The sequence below is a fragment of the Homarus americanus genome, unplaced genomic scaffold (assembly GCF_018991925.1).
Source record: "Homarus americanus isolate GMGI-L3 unplaced genomic scaffold, GMGI_Hamer_2.0 scaffold18703, whole genome shotgun sequence".
Taxonomy (NCBI): Eukaryota; Metazoa; Arthropoda; class Malacostraca; order Decapoda; family Nephropidae; genus Homarus; species Homarus americanus.
The window spans coordinates 5,427,161-5,446,998 of NW_024749779.1; the positions used below are offsets into that span (position 1 = coordinate 5,427,161).

At 37.4% G+C, this 19,838-nt stretch overlaps 1 protein-coding gene across 1 annotated transcript in view; it reads right to left on the reverse strand.

Annotated features, from left to right (window-relative positions):
- Positions 1-3,355: 3,355 nt before the first annotated feature.
- Positions 3,356-19,838, reverse strand: part of LOC121853803 (S-phase kinase-associated protein 2-like) — a 32,701-nt gene continuing 16,218 nt past the window's right edge. Inside the window, exons 5-9 of the mRNA XM_042348176.1 lie at positions 19,277-19,385; positions 18,391-18,571; positions 12,849-12,976; positions 11,344-11,506; positions 3,356-6,207 (exon numbers count right to left, since the gene is read on the reverse strand). Coding sequence (XP_042204110.1) covers positions 6,021-6,207; positions 11,344-11,506; positions 12,849-12,976; positions 18,391-18,571; positions 19,277-19,385 — 768 coding nt within the window. The 3' untranslated portion in view covers positions 3,356-6,020. The remainder of the gene's footprint in view (positions 6,208-11,343; positions 11,507-12,848; positions 12,977-18,390; positions 18,572-19,276; positions 19,386-19,838) is intronic.

The following is a 19,838-nucleotide window of genomic DNA, read 5'->3' on the forward strand; positions in this document are numbered from 1 at the left end:
CGGCACTACAACTACAGTCTCTACACCGCAGGTTATACACCCTAGAGCAGCACTGTTTCTCTAAGCAGACACCAGCTCCTCTGCTCCTGACGCAGACCAACACACCCGTCCTGCCTCAGACGCCGACCCAGCAGTACCCCCTGCCGCGACCCCTGTTTCTGAGTGCGGACCCACACCCCCTCTTTTCTCCCTCAGGTACTCCCTGCTAATGTCCTGCACCCTGCTGCTGTCACGAGCCCTTATCCGCTTCTGCTGACGCAGCCCCTGCTCCTGACCCAGGCCCACACACCCCAGCAGGCACATCTGAGGACTCTGTACCTGCCGTGAGGGAAGCACAACATTCATCGCCTCCACACACCCTTTTTCTCCCTCTCTACTCCCACAGATATTGTGTATCTAGACAGTTGTGTCCAGCGACCGGCTTATCCACGCCACCGCCGTTGTCTCACATGAGGCATGCACCGCCCGTTCTGCCTCACATGTGCTATGCAACCCTGCAGACAACAAGTCTCCTACACCACCTGGAGGGAAGAGGGAGTATTGTAGTGGATTTCTCCCCTACAAACGCTGTTTGTCGCTGAGTAGCCGACCCCACCTATTCCCCAGTGTATGCCTCGTGGTCTAGGTCAACCAGCGCCACCATACATCACAAAGCAGGGGTCAACTACTAAGCCACGCCTACCCCCCGCTATTTAAGACCTGACCTCGTGGTGACCTGTCTCTTTCTACCTCCACTAACCAGCCAGCAACACCACCTCCTCCGCCGCTGCCTGGCGGCCCTTGCTCCCGCCGGCGAGCATGGCGACCCACAAGCTGTTTTTCTCTGAGCATCCTCACCAACCAGCTCTCTCTACATCATGCTTGTAACCATGCTGCCTTCCCAGCACCAAGCTGCATTGTAAATCCAATACAACATGTATATAGAGAGCACATTGTGAGTTTCCTTTCTCCATCCCATCCTGAGTGTGAACCAAACATCCAAAACCCCACACAGTCCAAAACACAAGCAGTCCAAAACTGAGCAGCACCGTTGTTGTTGTGGGTCCTCAACCGTCTTGTAGCAACCACCCAGAATACACACGAAATAAATTTTTAAATTTCGGTCAGTTTCTTTGTTATATAGCGTGAATTTTGTTTTGTTTTTACCAACATTCCCAAAAGGACGAAGTTTTTGTCATAATTTCAAAATTCTGTAAGTGCAAATTTCCGTAATACGGGGAATGACTGTACAGCAGGACAATACGATTATACAAAACTAATGTATGAAAAAAAAAAAAATTGGTAATGTAATCATATTTACATGGAAATTAGAGAATACTAAAAGAAGACACTACAGTAAACAGTACTGTGTACTACAGTATGCAACTGAGTTTAGAAGAGTGTGTACTAGGAGAAAGCTAATGGTGAATATAAATAAAAGTAAAGTGCTGAAAATAAGTAGAGAAGGGAGACAGCAAGATATTAATATTAGCCTGTAGAGATAGAATAAAGGAAGCAACATGTTTCAAATAATGTATCTGGTAGGGGGACATGTTGATTAATGAGAGACTGAGCCAGTTACTGCAATTTTATTCAAGGATTACTGCCTATATTTTGAATTCCCAATTCTGAATGTGTAAATAAAAGCAAAAATTTCATTCTGAATGTGTAAATAAACACTTAACAAATTTCACATATGGCTCTGTAAACTTTTCTTCAAAATCCATTTTCATAATTTGGAAAAATATAAGATACAGTAAAGCTGTAGAAACAAAATACATTTGGGAACATGTCACAATTTTTAACAAAATTCATCAAATGAAAGTATACAGTACTGTAATCTAAACTAAAAATTGAAAGGGAAAAAAATAAATAAATCCTTTGATGACACAAATTCAATTTGTAATTATACAGGTACCAGATAAAATTTAAACTGCCTGCAAATAATTATTCTTTAAGATGAACCAGCAAGCCTTGGTAACTACCAAAAGCACTAATGAAGAAGCAACAAGAATGCCCTTGGTCTTAATACCTTTAAATATTAATAATCCCAACCACATTTTCCCTATGGTGACTGTAGAAACAAATCAAATCAAACACAGTAACAACTGTTCTCCCCCAAATAATTAATTATCTGGTGTTGCTGCTTTATCAAACTTTTACCTTTCCCATACTTGCTCAAGTTAACCCAACTTGCTGAAATACACCTACTTACTGTGGTTATCCCAATTTGCTGAAGTTGACTTAACTTGCTGAGGTAACCCTACTTGCTGAAGTTGACCCAACTTGTTAGAACAACCTTGCTGATATAGCCCCTCTTCTCCAAATGCCTAAGGAAAACCTTTGGTCCTTGCTTCATGCATATGATAACCTAACCTTCATATTTTCCAGGATGAGATAATGTGGAGCATATCAATAACAACAATTACACGAGGAAAATATGGTTACACAGTAGAATGTCGTCGATTTAACGGGATATACTTTGGGAGATACGTTCCAAGAAAAGTCCCGCTTTAAACCGAATTCGCACTAAATCGAAGTGTTGTTTCAATGGAATAATTTAGTTTGGTACTTGAGAGAAACACAAAATACTAAAAAGAGTGAGTCTACCCAGATGCACCTCAGCCCTTCTCCTAGGATAAACAAAACATTGTTTTTTGTAGTATTATGTTAAAACAAATACTCATAAATCAACACAGCTAAAATTATGGGATGCAAAATGGTCTGTTTACTGGCTGGGAAGATGGGAGGGAGGGAGGGAGGGAGGTGAGGTGTGGTGATATGTTTGACAGTTGATGCCAAGGTCTAGTGCTTATTTATTTATCTGTCCTTAAGAGGGACTAAGTTTTCATCTTATAAAATGTAACTGAACTAACATGGGGGAATATAATTAACATTGCTAAAATTCTTATAAGATAGTGAATAATTTGAATATAAACATGCTATAGCTTGCATTAGACATACAGAGCAAAACTTTTTCTCTTGTGCAAAATATATGACGTTTATATTCAAATTATTCGCTGTCTTGCAAGGATTCCAACAATACAAATTATATTCTCCTAACTTTAGTCTAACTTTAAGCCTAAAGCACCTAACCCTGGCAGGGAGGATTTGGGGGGGGGGTTGACAGTGACATGTTTGACAGTTGCGCCGAAGGTCTAGTGAAGTATTTATTTGTTTATTTATGTCCTTTAGCTTGAGTTTATGTTTTTTGCTTATAAAATGTCACAGAAGTGACCGGGGAGAATATAATTTACATTGCTGGAATTCTTATAAGATAGTGATTAATTTGAATTTAAACATGCTATAGTTTGCACTAGACAAAAGTACAAGTACAGTACAGTTTTGCCAATAGGACAGTGTAGTGTGCCCAGAGAAACATTAGGCGCAAAATTTTAAATATGATGCACCAGATTGATTCGCGCAAAATAGGAAAGATTCACTTTAAATTGAAACATTGTCCTTAATTGTGGGTGTCGCTTTAAATCAATAATCTTAAACCGATTCGCGTTAAATCGTCGTTCTACTGTACCTGTATAATTTTAAGATGGACTGGCATACTTATATTCTGTATAATGAAGATGAATGCAGACAAGTCAATTCATGGAATACACTCAATGACACTCAGTATAGACAGTTAATGAGCAACACAACAATGACTGATTAAATTTAAATAATAATATGGGACTAACAATCTCAAAAATTAAAAACCAATTGAATCTGTCCAATGGAAAAAATTACATCAAATTATTATATACAAATCAAGTGTTATTAATTCAGTCTAAGATGTATATTGAAAAAATTATAGACCAAAACATTGTGAAAGTAAACTTGTAATTTCCCAGTTAATCAATTTTAACTCGAAAGACATGTTAGGTTATCATGTTCTTAGAATGTTGGCTTCCCTAATCTTTGGAGGATATGAATTTTTTTTGACTGACTAAAATATTATTTTCTAGGATCAAATGCGAAAACAAGAACCTGGATATTACAGTACTAATGACTCTGTGTTACACTATGAAACAAACTTTATCCATCACTTGCAAAAAAACATTTCCATAAACAAATGATTTATGGACGTTAGCGTATTGTGACATATACACTATCACAAATTTTCCTTAAAACTACAGTAAACTCCTTCTAAACAGGACTCGCTTAATCACAATCCCTTTGCAAATTGGACAAATGTTTCCATAACCCAGAAAAAAAAAACAATAAGAATTTGGTTAGTGCAGGGAAAAATTCGTGTAGGGGGGGGCTGCCACTGTGATGGCACAGGAGGGTAACTTACAGCTGCCTCTGAGGAGCACTAAAGTGAGGTGTTTAAGAAATATGAACAGTGTACAGTACAGTATAAATAGGCAATGAAGTTAGCAGTCAAAACAAAACCTCCGCTCCACCTATGGTGGTGTATATTGTGAGTGTCGTAAAATCACTTCCTGCCTCAACCATCTCAAGACTCAACGGCCTCATGATAAGTTAATAATTAACAAGTACAGTACGTACATGCTTCTATTTTTTATAGACTGACATATTATAGTACAGTAACAATGTCTACCCTAAGAAAAACACTTCTACTTTATACAATTCTCATCACTTTCCCATTACAATTAGGCCACGATCGCGAGCGAAAAAGCATCCATTGTAATTATTTTCAAAAAATGAATTTGTTACCATACTGATTCTGAATAAATTCTCTACAATATTGTTTCTATAAAAGATCCTTAAAAAAATATAAATTGTACTGTATACATATTGACGTTATTATGATAGGAACAATTCTTTTATGAAAAACCGTAAGAAATGTTTATACTAGTCTACAAAATCGGTTCTAATTAAGTTAGAATTACCATTTTATACCAAAATAATCCTGCATAGTTTATCAAAACAATTGTTTAAATAAATATATTTTGAAAAATTTATGATTCGGGCCATCAAATGGATGTATTTAAGGGGTGCGAGGCTTGAATACAGCTGTATGTCACAGCCGACAGTACACATTACTGCAAGGGGTATGAGAGCTCCCGGCAACACCAGCCGCTTGGTGACTCCCGATGCCAAATATAATTGTACTGAGAATCGGCAAGAAGCTGCTGAGAGCCCGAGGAAAAACTTAACTTTTCCTCAAAAATGTTGAAACCCTAAGGGCTAAAAAAAAGGTTAATATGGCATACAAAATTCCAGAGGGTGTTGGGTCTAGGCTAAAAATTACAGTAGGTTTGGTGTTCTTGGGTAGCTTCAGCCGGAAACCCACCACCCTACAATACAGACCTTCACCCAATCTAGACAGCCCCCCCACCCAATTAGTCTGGATTAGAAGGAGTTTACTGCATAAGGAGGAAAAAAATTAGATATACATGTAATAAAAAAAATTTATAATTCCTTTCATACAACTTATCTCAAATTCTATAAAATGCATATGAAATATTTAAATACTTAAATTCAGAGACAAATCTTACACCAAATTTTTATTTCTTTTATGTGGGAGTTACTGAACTACAACATACTTCTTAGAAGTAAACATATGTAACAAATTTTTTAAAATTACATTAAATCATCTGGCTACATAACAATTAAGGTTAACATGCAACCAACATAGTCAAGACCTGATGTGCTCCATAATACCTCCAATATTTAAAATGGAATTTGATACAAGATCAAAAATTAAATAATTTTATGATCTTACAAATTTATTATGTCCTCAAGTTACCCCTGATTAATACTAATTACTAATTCCTTGAATTGTGAGATATCAGACAAAGGAAACTCCTTTCACACAATTAAGAAATCTGAGCAGCAGCAATTAGAATACACATATATTCTGGTCCAGAGCTTTCAAACACACAAAATATTCATTTTTAACCACATGCTCCAAGACTAACACAACACATTTTAATGTATCATAAATATACATGGTCTTTTTATTATACAGATGGGTTGAGGGAATGTGGTGTAGAGTGTCATGAATTAAGTCTTTGGAAAGTGTAAACAAAATTTACAGTACACTAATTGAAATATCACATATCTTCGGTGATAATAACTTAATCTCTGACTCTTAGTCCCCATATGGAAGTTCTGCGGATTCCAACAGTTGGCCTGGCAACAGATGAAAATAAGTACTTGTTGATCTGGATGTGTGGAAGACTCTGCTTTAATGTACTCATGGCGCTCTCATTGAGAATACCGTACACATCCAGGTAAAGCAAGTTTGGCATTGATTTAAGCTCACTGCGAAAAGAAAACCATTAATAGTAATTACCGTCCTCATAATTTGTATGGACTCAGCATAATTAAGTCAACAGATACATCACCATACTGGAAGGGGAGGTGCAATAACAAATGTGCATTCTTCATATTTATTTTTAATTCAATGTTATTCAAGGATGGCTATGTACAGTCAAAGAAATGTCCCATCACATTTATCGTGCCTTATTTTCTGAAATCTGTGATAAAGAATTTTGATAAAGTTCCCTGTTCAGACTCAAACCTTGAAGCTTCGCTGAACCTTTACCCAAATTCTTCATCATAGGTTTCAGAACATAATGCTGTGGGGGGAGGGGGGGAATGTTTTATATTTTAAATGCAGTATTCAATAACATGAATATGTTATGTTATACCAGACATCACAGATGTCAGTCACTTTTTTTTTTGTAAAATAAAAATACATTTTTTTTTCTAAAAACCAGTTTTTGTGATATAGTACAGAAAGCGACGTCCTGCTTTATACCTAAGTATGTATTGTAAATGCCTAGCATTAACTCGTGAAGCCAACATACAGGCAATTAAAACATCTATTAATTACTTAAATATGTAATATTAGGAGGACACGTCGCTACCTGGCATTTAATTGCATTTCTCAAAAACCCCTCCCGCACTGCCCATCACACCCATTGCTACCGTCATCTCTTGCCCTAGAGCGAGCAGTAAACAAATGTCAACTCTCAAGGGGTGGAGATAGGTGGGATGTCGAGGTCGCATTCTGGACTATATCACAAAAACTGGTTTTTAGAAGAAAAAAAAAACAGCTCTTTATTCAATCCAGAATGCGACGTCTAGCTTTGATTACCCGAGCAGCAGGTGGAGAGGGAGGTGACATTGCATATAAGGCTCCGCTAGCTTAGGTCCAGATTATAATTATTAGGAACATTTACCGGTAGGGAAAATGTTAAATTACATATCCCAATTAGGATACTTACTTTATTCTGACGAGGAAGAAGAAGGTCCTGGTTGTGGAGATTAACTAGGTCGGGGAGGGAACCCCAGTACCACCACCACATGTGAAGCATCTTTCAGAGATAGATGAAGATAGCTGTTTTGAATGGTTTTTGAAGATTTCCAAAAGCCCCCACTTCTTTGATCTGACTGAGGCTCATGTGCCGCAGAAAGACCACAGACCCTGCATACTTCCTGGTGTCATGTGCCAAAAATTTTTTGCCAGGGTCTGCTTGACTCACTAACTGAGATAAATTTTGTCATTTGACTAAGAGACAATTTCTTACCATATACATAGGGGCCTCAATTAGGGAATCTGGTTAACAATTCTTGAAGAATCTTAACTAGGCACAATATATGAGGAACCCTTGTCTCATCCATTAGCAGTTTTATCCCGATAGGTTGAGCTTGAAAATCCTCACTTTCATTTTTTCTTAGAATCTCCGTAGGAAAAGGGGCGACACCTTCCTCAGAAAATGCCAATAATGATGGATGATTGGAAATTTAAATCAGCTCACTGATTCTCATACCTGTTGCGTTTGCTAGAAGGAAGGCTGCCTTCTGGAGCAATCTATCCCGGTTCAGATTTATTTTGTAATTAAGCCCCATAAGAAATTTAGTAACTTTATCTAGAGACTATGGTGGGATTCTCTTAGGCTGAGGGGGTCTCTGAGTGAATAAGGATGATCTGAGCATTTGATAAATTCTTGAGTTCAAAGTAATATTAAAACCCCACACCAGAGGGTCAACCAATGCTGATTTATAAGATGCAATTGTAGATCCTTGAAGGCCTTTAACTCTGAACAGAAAATCTAAAAATTCTAACACCACTGTTTCCAACAATGTGATTGGAGTCGTTAACCTGATAAATTATTGGAAAAGTTTCCAAGCTTTCTCATATTGCATAGAAGTTTGGGGTCTATGACCTACTATCACTTGGTTAACTATTTTGGAATTACCCAACAATCAATTTAAACATCTTTTGAGAAACTCCAAGCGTGAAGTGTCAAGGATATCTCGAACTGAGGGTGTAGTACCTGTTCTAGACATCTCTGTTGCAACTATAGTGGATGCAGGCACCAGTCCAACAGATCCAACATGGTGCGATTAAGAGGACCTTCCCCTGGAAGATTCTGAGTTTTTGAACCACTTTGGGCAAAATTTTCACAGGTGGGAACAGATTGAATTCCAAAGGTTTTAATCTTTGAGTAGAGCATTTCCTAAAAGATTCGATGAACTTCGATATCTGTAGAGACCATTCTGTTTTTGTAGATAATGGCCTGAGACAGGACAACGCATCTGCCCAATTGTTTTGTACTCCAGGTATGTGAGTTGCTTTGAGGTAAAATGTTTGGGTTACACAAACTTTTTTTTTTTTTTTTTTCAGTGTGAGAAGGGGCAAAGATATGGTTGAGCCTTGATGATTGAGACAAAACACTGCCGCTCTATTGTCCATGACAAACAGAAACGACATGTTTTTGAAATTTGGGTTTGCCAACAAAAAGAATAGGACTAATGCTACTTCTTTTATGTTTATGTGTTTGTCCCAAAGGGAGTTGCTCCACTTCCCTTGACAGAACTCTCCTTTTGAGGAATGGTATCCTCATCTTATCTCGAATGCGTCCGTACAAACGACCACGTCTGTTTGAGGGGGAACCCAGGGAGATGAACCGATTAGATTGTCCAAATTTGTCCACCATGGCAGATGAATTTTTATCTGAATAGGGAGAGAAGAAGCAATTTTGTTTCTGTGAAGCAACTTCGACCCCAGATGAGTTAGTTGCTCCTTCCTTAACATTCATTAAGGTACTACTGTACTATGGTGGCAAAATTCAACAGACCCAGTAGTTTTTTCCAATTGTGCCAAGAAACCTCTTGCTTTACACAAAAGGCTTCTACTTGGTTTATTACATCTGTAAACTTTTGCTTCTGGTAGACTGACGGACTGCTTATTGGTGTCCCAATGGAGACCCAACCACTCCAATTTCTGACATGGTAGGAGATTTGATTTGACCTGGTTTATCTTTAATCCTAGGATTTAAATTAGTTCTAGTGTACATTGGGTCGCCCTTTGACAGTCTTCGAAAGAGTTTCCCACTATCAGCCAATCGTCTAGATAAGCAAAAGTTCTTATGCCCTCCTTCGCAAGGATCTCCCTGAGGATGTTCGCCAGTTTTGTAAACACTTTTGGCGCAATTATTTGGCCGAATGGCATCACTGTTAATTGCTAACTTACATCCCCCACTGCGAACACTAGAAACTTTCTATACTTGGGAGCAACAAGCATGTGATAATAGGCATCTTCAAGATCCAATTTTGAGATCCAAGCATTGGGCGGAAGTAGATGCTTCAGATGATCATAAGTGAGCATCTTGATTTTTTTTTTTTTTTAATGAACTTAGTTCAGGAAGGAAAGATCTAAAATCCACCTCAATTTGTCGCTGCCTTTCTTGGGGACTGGGAATATGTGAGACATTAAACACTTCTCTGACTGCAACAGTTCTATCACACCTCTGTTTACAGTTGAATTACAAATTCTGTGATTAAGGGGGTTGGTTTCTAACCCCCCCCCCCTTTTTTTTGTAACACTAGCAGAGGGTGCCTCAACCAAGTCCATATGAGGCCCCCTTTGATTGTCTTGTAAGCCCATATGGAAGAAGTCCACCTGTTTTCCCAACACCCCAGACGACCCAGCTGTCTGGCTTCATTGGGAGGGAGTGGTTGATATTTTTCTCGGTTTAACCCCGCATGGGGGGGTACTGCCAGCAGCACCCTAACCCGGGGCTTAAGGGTTAAGGCCTTATTCCATCTATTTTTAATTTGGATCTTTGTTAATTCCTTTTTATCTCCTGCAGCTTGATTAATTTAAAAAATTTGATCATAACAAACTGCATAATCCAATGGTGAAAACAGGATGTCTGAGACACAGCTGCTTTGAATTATGCAAGCCAATGAGGATCTAACTTGGTTATCCAAGTTGCTCTACATCCTTGATAATTACATGTAGTATATAGTCCACTTGGGTCATGGGTGAAACTACTACTACTGAATTCACATCTTTGTATGTAGTGTATGAGCTGAGCAATCCATTCCTTGCAGCTCCTCACGCAACACTAGTTCCCCAGGGACCGTTCCATGGTCTCCTCCGTCATCTAACTGTCCAGACAACTGTCCTTCATCCTCCAGATGCACATCACTCACCTAAACTAGGAGGAACACTATGAGTCACATTGTATCATAATAATAATACAAGGGAGATAATATTTTCTCCCAAACATAATCAATATGACTCATAACTGTGATAATTTAGTAAGCTATTTCATTTAATATCTCTTATTGTTATATAAGTCACCAGTGTGACAATCATAAACAACTAACTCACTATATCATACATCTCTCCCTTCTCTTATCTCAATTATCCCTCAGCTCAATGAACTTTGTTTCTTAATCAAGCTAAATTCATTTTAGAGCACTTATATTTTGAGGGATCACCAAGTTCTTATTTGTTGCCAATCAGGGTGCACAGATATCACTGCTTCAACTAATCATGCATGAGCGATGATGCCTGAGTGAGCATCAAGTCACCCGGAAGGGTTGACAGTGCTGAGTTGCTGCCATAGTGCTCCATTAGCTAACATCATTCACCATTACTCTAGCAAGATTTATTGGGCTGAGAATTCCACCCTGTCTTCCCAGAGATAGAAGACGAGCTGTGGTCGCCATGCTTGACCACACCGTATAAAAAATTGCCGCAAACACAATATCCAAGACATAATCAAAATAAGTCACTAGATTTCCTCACCGTGCTAAGATGTATAAATACCCAAAATAAAATCCTAGTGGCACATAATATTTCAACTATTACAACACAAATTAGCGGAGCATTCCTTGCAGGTGTTTACAGCTTATTCGCCAGGCAAGATGACGGTAGCAATGCGTGTGATGAGGGGGGGGGTGCGGGAGGGGGTTTTGAGAATTGCAATTAAATGACAGGTAGCGACGTGTCCTCCTAATATTATGTAATTAAGTAATTATTAGATGTTTTAATTGCCTGTATGTTGGCCTGGAGAGTTAATGCTAGTCATTTACATACCTAGGTATAAAGCTAGATGTTGCAATCTGTATTGAAAAAAAATATTGTTTTTTACTTACAGATAAGCATCCGGTTGTATTGTGTAGCACCTGGAAAATGCCAAGTACTCAATATGACGTAATTCGTGGATGATTGCTGATACAGCAGTTGCAGTAAGATGAGTTCCATCACTTATGTCCAACTCTACCAAGCCAGGAGACTGCTCTGCCAGTAACCTTACATCTAGGAATAATTTATTACTTAAAATGCATTGCTGTTATTCTCAAGCTAGTTTATGGTTCTCTTCTTATGTCTTTGAAAATACAAAGAGATGCACACAAATATACAAAAATCACAAAGACTATCCCCATTAGCCAGAACAATTGGTGCAGAGCACTTCAGGAATGAGAAATTTCCGAGTAACGAGATGACCCTCTCATAGCCGGAAAAATCCCTCATCTTCAAAATTTCCAGGTACCGGGAAAAATTTCTCAGAAGTTCCAGAAAAAGCGCATTGTACCATATCTCGAACCCCCCAAAATTCCCCATCCCTTGAATTTTTCCAGGTACCAGAAGTTTCTCAGAATTTTCCAGAATGATGCATTATTTCATCTCTCAAAGCTGGAAAAACATCCACCAAACACGGAATTTTCTGGGCAGGGGAAAAATTTTCTTGCAATTTCTGTAAAGAGCGCCACATTTTCATCTGGCAAACCCGAAACAGGGGGGAGGGGGATTTTCCGGGTATGGGGAAATTTTCTCAAAATTTTCAGGGTACCGGGAAAAATTTTCTTGGTATTAAAGTGAGCCCCCGAAAAATCGTTCCCAAAACCAGAATTTTCCAGAGAATTTCAGCTCTGGGAACAATTTTCTGAGAAAATCTCAATTACGGCTATCAGAGAGTTTCGGTAAGAGGATTCCTGCTAATGGAGATATTACTGTACTCAGTAGATCTTGCTCTAAGAATATATGAGATTGTCTAGAGACTTATGTATGTACACACACACACACACACACACACAAAAACTATTTGCCCACTTGGGTCCGAAGTGTTTGGAAAGGAACACAATGTACAGCATTTTTGGTTCAGCTGTCAAGGATTCACAAATAGTGATCAGAATTGTTCGTCCATTGTGTCATATTGTATCAATGAGGAAAGGGGCAGATATTGTGTGTGTGTGTGTGTGTGTACAATATACAGGGTGTCCATAAATGATTACCCTGATTAAAGCATGGGAGCATACTGTTTTTAGGGTAATCATTTATGGACACCCTGTACTATATTAATTCGAGGTCATGCAGGGTGAATGTAGTGGGGAAGTGTTAAGAGAGTTTCACTAATGAAAAATAAAATGAAAAGGGACGATTGAGTAAAAATGTTGACATTAGTGGTACTTTACTTCTTTAGCTATGTGTTGATGCTAAACAGACAAGTAACAGGAACAGCCTCTGGATTAACTGAGAGGGAAGTTGGACCTAACTTCACATGAGTATTGACTATTAAAACAACAGAAGAATGAACAATGGCTCATAATATAAGGTATGGAGGGATGGAACACTGAGAGATAACAGTTGTAGCACTTACGTGTATCTGATAAGGTACTTCTGCAACCAGACAAATTAAGCCGCTCTAAAGAAGCCGGGAAACGACGGCATATCATACGCAGATCTTCTGTACATAATCCTGTCCATGCCAAATTTAAGCTTTGTAACCTGGAAAGAAATTACAAGTCCTTATTTTGGTCAATAACTGATAGGTGTACAGGTATACCACACAATCATCATGTACCTACAAATGGTCTTAAAAAATTAACAAAGGAATAGATTTCTTTACCCCTTATAGGTGCTCTGTTCTTTATAAGGGTGCCTTCATATACTGGAGTCTCTCAAACATTTCAGCAACTGATCATCTCCCTGAAATAATTTATCTAACCATATTAAATCCAGTAATTAGGTTAAAAAATACATGGCTGATAAAGCTGCAGCAAGAGAAGAGTGATTTTCTGTATCACTGACTAATGAAATATTGTATTGATGACTCAGCCACCGGTCTCAATAAGTCTTAAGTACACTGGAATGCTTGTCACAATTGGTAAAAAATTTACAATGTCTATTTCTGTAGAGCTATTATTACTGATAAATCCCCCACCCCATAAAGCTCTTGGGCCATCCTTAGTTAATTCAACTTCTGGTAATAAGCAACTAATAGTTTTGTCGGTTATCCTGTCAAATTGTTTTACTGTTTATCAGTGTTGTATACAAATCTGCACTGTCTTGGCACATAGGAAACTGTATACAGCATTCCCTGACAATTCGTGGACCTCGATTATTCTCAGATGACACCCTGGATGTACCCAAGAATGTCTAAGGGTAGTTTAAAGTTGCTGGCATTTTCGCAGCTGGGACAGAGAGCCATTTGTTCTAGAAACATTAATTTCTTTGACCTGCATTGTGTATGTGTGTGTGTGGAGACACATGCACACAAAACACATACTTATAAATAATAATGGGAAAATCCTCTCACATATAATCAGAAACAAGACAACAAAATTTAGAAAAAATATGCGAATCTACCTTCAAGTCAACTCCGTGCTTTATTATTTAAGTTAACTTTAATAACACATACATATATAAAATACAGGTACAGTAGGGTCGGGATATATCGTGACTTTATTTCACGATTTTTTTATGTCGCGGCTACCAAAATTATCAAAATTTTCCTATACAGAGCGAGGGAAATCATGCAGGAAATATTTCAAATGTACCGCCATGGCAAACAAATACGTTATTTGCTCACCAGAAGCACCACTGTGGCTGCTCACGCTCGCCCGCTCAGTCTTTCTGAGTGAGTGACGAGAAAGCAGCCGACTCTGCTGCAGATTACGACTTCTAAGGTGAGTGTAAATGGGTTGCTAGTGACAAGAAAAGTGAAGTGAAGATAATGAAAAGGTTAATGGAAAGATTTAAAACTGTAACTAATATTTTTGGTGTTCGTTTATGTAGGTGTGGGATTGTCAAGTGAGGGTGGCAGTGTGGCATCTGCTGCCGAGTCTGGTGTTCCTTGATATTGATATTGAAATAGCCTGTTGTTCCCGAGTCTAGTGTTCATTGGTGCTTTAGTTCATAAGAAAATGTACTCGTTAAGTCAAGTTTAGTCACTTTCTTTGGCCTCCAGAACCTAACCCTATTTTCCCCAATGATTACATATAAATATATTTTGCGATTTAGTATATAGCAAACATCCTTGGACCCTATCTCGCGATATATCCCGATCCTACTGTGAAAGAATTAATTGTCCTAAGAGTAGACACATAAAGAGAATATACATTTCTTTGCACACGAATAAAAATGTTCCCTCCCCCCTGGTCAGCAAACTTTATTCGCAGCCATTTTGAGAACCTAACCCCCGCGAATTTTAAGGGTATGCTGTACTGTACTCCCACAGCCTAAATGCACTGTAAACTATTGTGTATACCTACATTGTCTAAATTCTGCTGTATGAAAATTACAGTAGAACCTCGATAAATCGGACTTATTGGGGCAGACCCCAGTCAGAAAAATGCAAAAGTCCGAGAAAAGCGAATATAGGAGGCGAGGAGGAGAGTTGGAAACACTTCTTATCTGAACTGTTTAAAGAAAATCAGTTGTTATGTTATTACTGCATTTCAACAACTAAGGTCTTTAAGTGTATAACAAGGTTATTAAAAGTATACAACATCAACAATAAAAAAAATATACAGTATATGAAACAACTCTCTAGGTTCAAAATCAGACCTGTAAGTCTGTCACCGAGATGATTGTTATTTACGGTAAAGTGTTACCGGTATATGCAAGTAACCAAAGAATTTGTCTTATGAATAAAGAGTAAACTGCGTACTGTACAGTACTATAAAGATAAAAATAACAAAGAAGTGTAGGAGTATACTGGTATTGTATGTGGAAGACGAATGTTTATCTGGGAGCATGGGCAGGTGGCTCCCTCCCCCTAACTCCCACAAGATTCCTTTAACACTTCTTTATGCAATTCCACCACAATTCTTATATAATTTAGGATCATTTGGTGCCAGGTCGATACAATATTATCTTAAAAGAATCAGCTTTCCTGAAAAAACAATCCCACACTGAACGTGAGTCATTTCATACTCATTTGTTTACAAAGAGCAAACAGCTGATCGGCTTACCACAATGTCTGTCTTCAAGACTTAGTAAATTAGTGCAGTACAGTTGTGTATTTATCACACTTAATAAATACCATTGTAGTGTATCTATCATCACTTAATAAGTAATATTGTAGTGTAAAGTATTATGCATCTGCATATACCCTGGTATATTCATTAATCATGTCTAAATACAAGTAGCCAAACTGAGTCATCATATAACACTCAAAGGTAGTAGATAACGTTTTTTAGGAAGGCATCTTCATATCAAATACTATACAGTGTGTTATAGTGACCCCTGTTGTAAGCTGGTCTACTGAAATCTCTCACATGTATTCATCAGTAAACAACCTTGTGATACAGCTTATCATTTTATTTTTAAGTCTTATTACAAATTACATACAGTACAGTGACCCCTCGTTTAACGAACGCCACGGTTAACAGAATTTCGGTTAACGAACTGCCTTCCATATGGATCTTCAATTCGGTTAACGAATTTCTTACGAACCGACCTCAACATGTTTTTGCTTGCACTGACCGGGCAACCAGCTTTAGTATCAGTCCGCCAATACATTAATCGGTTCTAGGGCTTAAATTCCTTACTATTTTAGTAAATATCAAGAAGTTTATACTATTCAATAATTTTAAAAGTTTAATATTCAATTTTTTAGTCATTTTAACAATTATTGAACATAATTGAAGGTAAAGTGACTAGTTTAATGCGCGGCATCCAGCCTCTTAACACAGCAAACAGGCGTTAGTCTCTCTGTTTTCACTGGAGGTAACATCTTGCTTGAGACTCTCTTCAACTAAACGCTTTTTTTCTGTGTTTCCAAGCAAATTATTGGTCATTTTGAAATATATTTTACATATTGACAATATATAATGCAGTGCAGTGTTGATTTAAAGAAAATAATCTTGAATTACACTAAGAGAACTAAAATTTTATGGGTGAAATGGTACCATAGGGTGACTTCTCTTCCACCCCAATGCCTTCTCTTCTTCCTTCTCCTCCACCTCCATTCTAATTCCCATCATCATCATCCAGGAGCCTTCTACATACACACCTCAAAGTAAGTGAACTTTTCTACCATATTTGTTGAATTTAGGAAATTTTCGGTGAGCTGGAACCAATTACCCAAAAACCCATTGAAACAATGGTTTCGGTTAACGAACTTTTCGGTTAACGAACGACCTTCTGGAACGGATTGAGTTCGTTAACTGAGGGGTCACTGTATTGTATTTTTCTCTATTACTGAAGATGTTATATTAATCATGATGAACCAAAAACCATAAGAGGCCAATCAAATGAGAATATAATACTGAATCAATAAATAAATAAATCTGACGAATATGGCAACACCTGATCAGCCCTAGTCTGCTCACAGTGTCTTAGTACTCAGTAGGCCTATAACAAATCTGATTAGACCACTGTACAGTATTCATTAAGTGTTATTCATTTCATCAGTTTTTTATTTAATCTCCCCCCCCCCCTTTTTTTTAGTATTTTTGGTGACCAGGGCATCTGTCCGAAAAACACGAATTCCCATTTATCAAGGTTTTACTGAATACTATTATTATCATCATTGTTTGTACAGTATAACTCCATTGTTTATGTACGTTGTGTGCCTGATCATGTACTGTCGTGAACAAAAGTTCTCTCCCTCCTAAACTGAAACAGTGTCGACCCTAAATGAGTTAAAACAGCACACCCAAACCAGATGACAGTAAGGGTAAGTCAGTTTAGACTCATTCCTGTGACTTGGTCTCACTGCACGGGACAAACTTTTGTTCATGACTGTACAATGTATGCCTGCAGTGTCAATATACAAGCTTAACCAATGTGAATTTATAATTATTTTACAGAATACCTATCCATTATCTATTTATCTAAAGACTATACAAGTATTTGACACATTTGCTTCAAAAATTAATTATGCTGGTGAGGCTATCAGGTAAGGGAAACTGTCAACTTTCTCGTATTGAAGCAGAAAAAATTATGCTACCTACAATATTGATATGTAGGAATCCTCTAATCCATTCCAAACAGTAAATCAAGACTATAATTGGACATTTTCATCACTTTTATGATTTTCCACATTGCAGCTGGCATGACAAGTCAGATTTTTTTTTCTGTTTTATAAAACATTTAGGATTAGGAATCTAAAATTAGGTCAATGTGGTCACCAGAGCCAAATAAATTATTTTGTTATAACAAATGGAGTTAGCCTTTGCTGCTTGCCCAAGGATACAATACTCCAAGAAAAGTCCTTCTTTTGTCCACAATCAGAGTGCAGCACCATACTGTGATTGCTGTTACACAAGCTCAAATTCCACTTAATATTTCCAAGATTATGACTTTCACATCTCTGTTCTCCATTACTTTTCTGATTACTTGTATCTATCAAAATACTTTATTTCTATTTTCTCATACACATGCTTGGTGTTCCACATTTCAATCTTAAACTATTAACTTTTAGTGCCAACTACTGGCATGGTTTCAGAGCCAAATCAAAATGAAACATGCAATGGTAATTATTTCAAGAAATAATGTTATGTCTTGGACATTTAATCATGTCAGTGTAATTCTTTTAACCAAACATGGCGCATCGATGTACATAAAAATTACATGCATGTTTAACTTCTAAGACTGACTACTGTATGTAAATAAATGAAGTAGTGGATACAAAACCAGATATCCTCAAAGATAAATTTAGTGAATTAAAAAAAAAAAATTACACCTACCTTAATTACAGAGTGCATTAACTCACACATATTTTGCAATCAGTAACAGAGGAGTCTATAAATTTAATCCAAGGCTCACCCAAAGAATTTTTCAAAATCATCCAGAAGGCTGTCTGAAACCTGAATGTGAACAGCTGAGACTGGATGATGGTGATAAAAGAATGATACCTACAGCTAAAAGAGCCAAGCTAAAAAATATATAAAGGATATTCTTTTTGTCTTCACCTTTTGCAGTGGCTGAGTATGTTAACAAGGTAGGCATGACACAATCCATAACACATTGCCAGATTAAGGGTCTCCAGCTTTTGGTTGTTAGCAATATGTGAACAGATGGACTGGCTGAGAATGCAGTGTTCCAAGCTTAACTTCTTGAGATCAAAACACACACTCAATAATTCTTCAAGAGCTGAAATATAAATGAAAATAAAAGGACTAATTCAAAGATAAATTTAATCTCTTCTTATCACAGTATAATACAATTACAGTACTCGTATACATGCTTGTATACATGAAATATATATATAAAGTACTTCATTTTTTAACCAATATTTATTTTATAATCATATAAGGCCCCAGCACACTTCACTAGTCAGATTAAAGATCTGACAAATGCTTTTTGATGTATTCTGTATGTTCTCATCTTCACTTATGACAACCAAGAGAATGTCTTCCTATCATTACCTGATCAATAAACTGCCAATAGAAATCAGTAAAATCCTCTAAAATTTCACTCACCCAAGAAGTATAGTGGGTCCTTCTAATATTAAATTATTATATGAAAAATGTTTATCAGGTATATCAAAGGAAATTACAGTATAAACATGAAAAGGCAACCAGATATTGGTCTCTACACATGGACAATGACCAAATAAAGGCCACTACATTATACTGGATGATGAGAAGATAAGGGGAAGATGACCAGAAAGATTGTGGATGATTGTGTTAAGTTTGCTTAGATCAGGTTACCACATTTGGTGAGGTTAGGGGGAAGTCAAGACTAGTTTAGGCCAGTTTATTGGTTAGGTTAAATTAGCTTGGGTCGTCATCTCATTTCATAAAACAAAATCAAGTGGTCCAATTTATAGTATCATTTGAACATTTGAACACTTACCTTGTGGATCAATGGCAGCCATACTAAGATCAAGGTGCTGCAGCTTACTTCTTACTGGTGGCAGACTTGGTAAATAGTGCAGCTGAGGTGAAAATATAGGGCTGCCCACCTGAGTTGAAGACAATATATATAAGGATAATACAAAAGTGGGAAATAACATGATTCCTGTAAACTCATACATTGAGGAAATTCTGTTGTAAATAGTTGATACTTGTTTCAGGATAGTTGTCTCCAATGACACCTATATGTGAGATTTTTAGGTGTAGAAGCTGTCATAATTGATTAACGTCCACGTTCCCAATAACAGTTGGATAGACAGAATGAAAAAGAGCATAAATTCTGTCGTATGGCACACTGGAAATAATAAAATGGATGTTATTTCTTGAATGGACAATATTAGCTAATCTACCAAAATATAAAACTACGGTAATCTTAAAGGCTTTTTCACACTGGATGCGATGCCAGGTACGCTGCGGATTTTCGGTCGCGGTGTTTACTGTGCGAGTGTTCACAGTGGATAATATGCAAGCCATATATTTCAGGAGATATTCAGTATCACTGC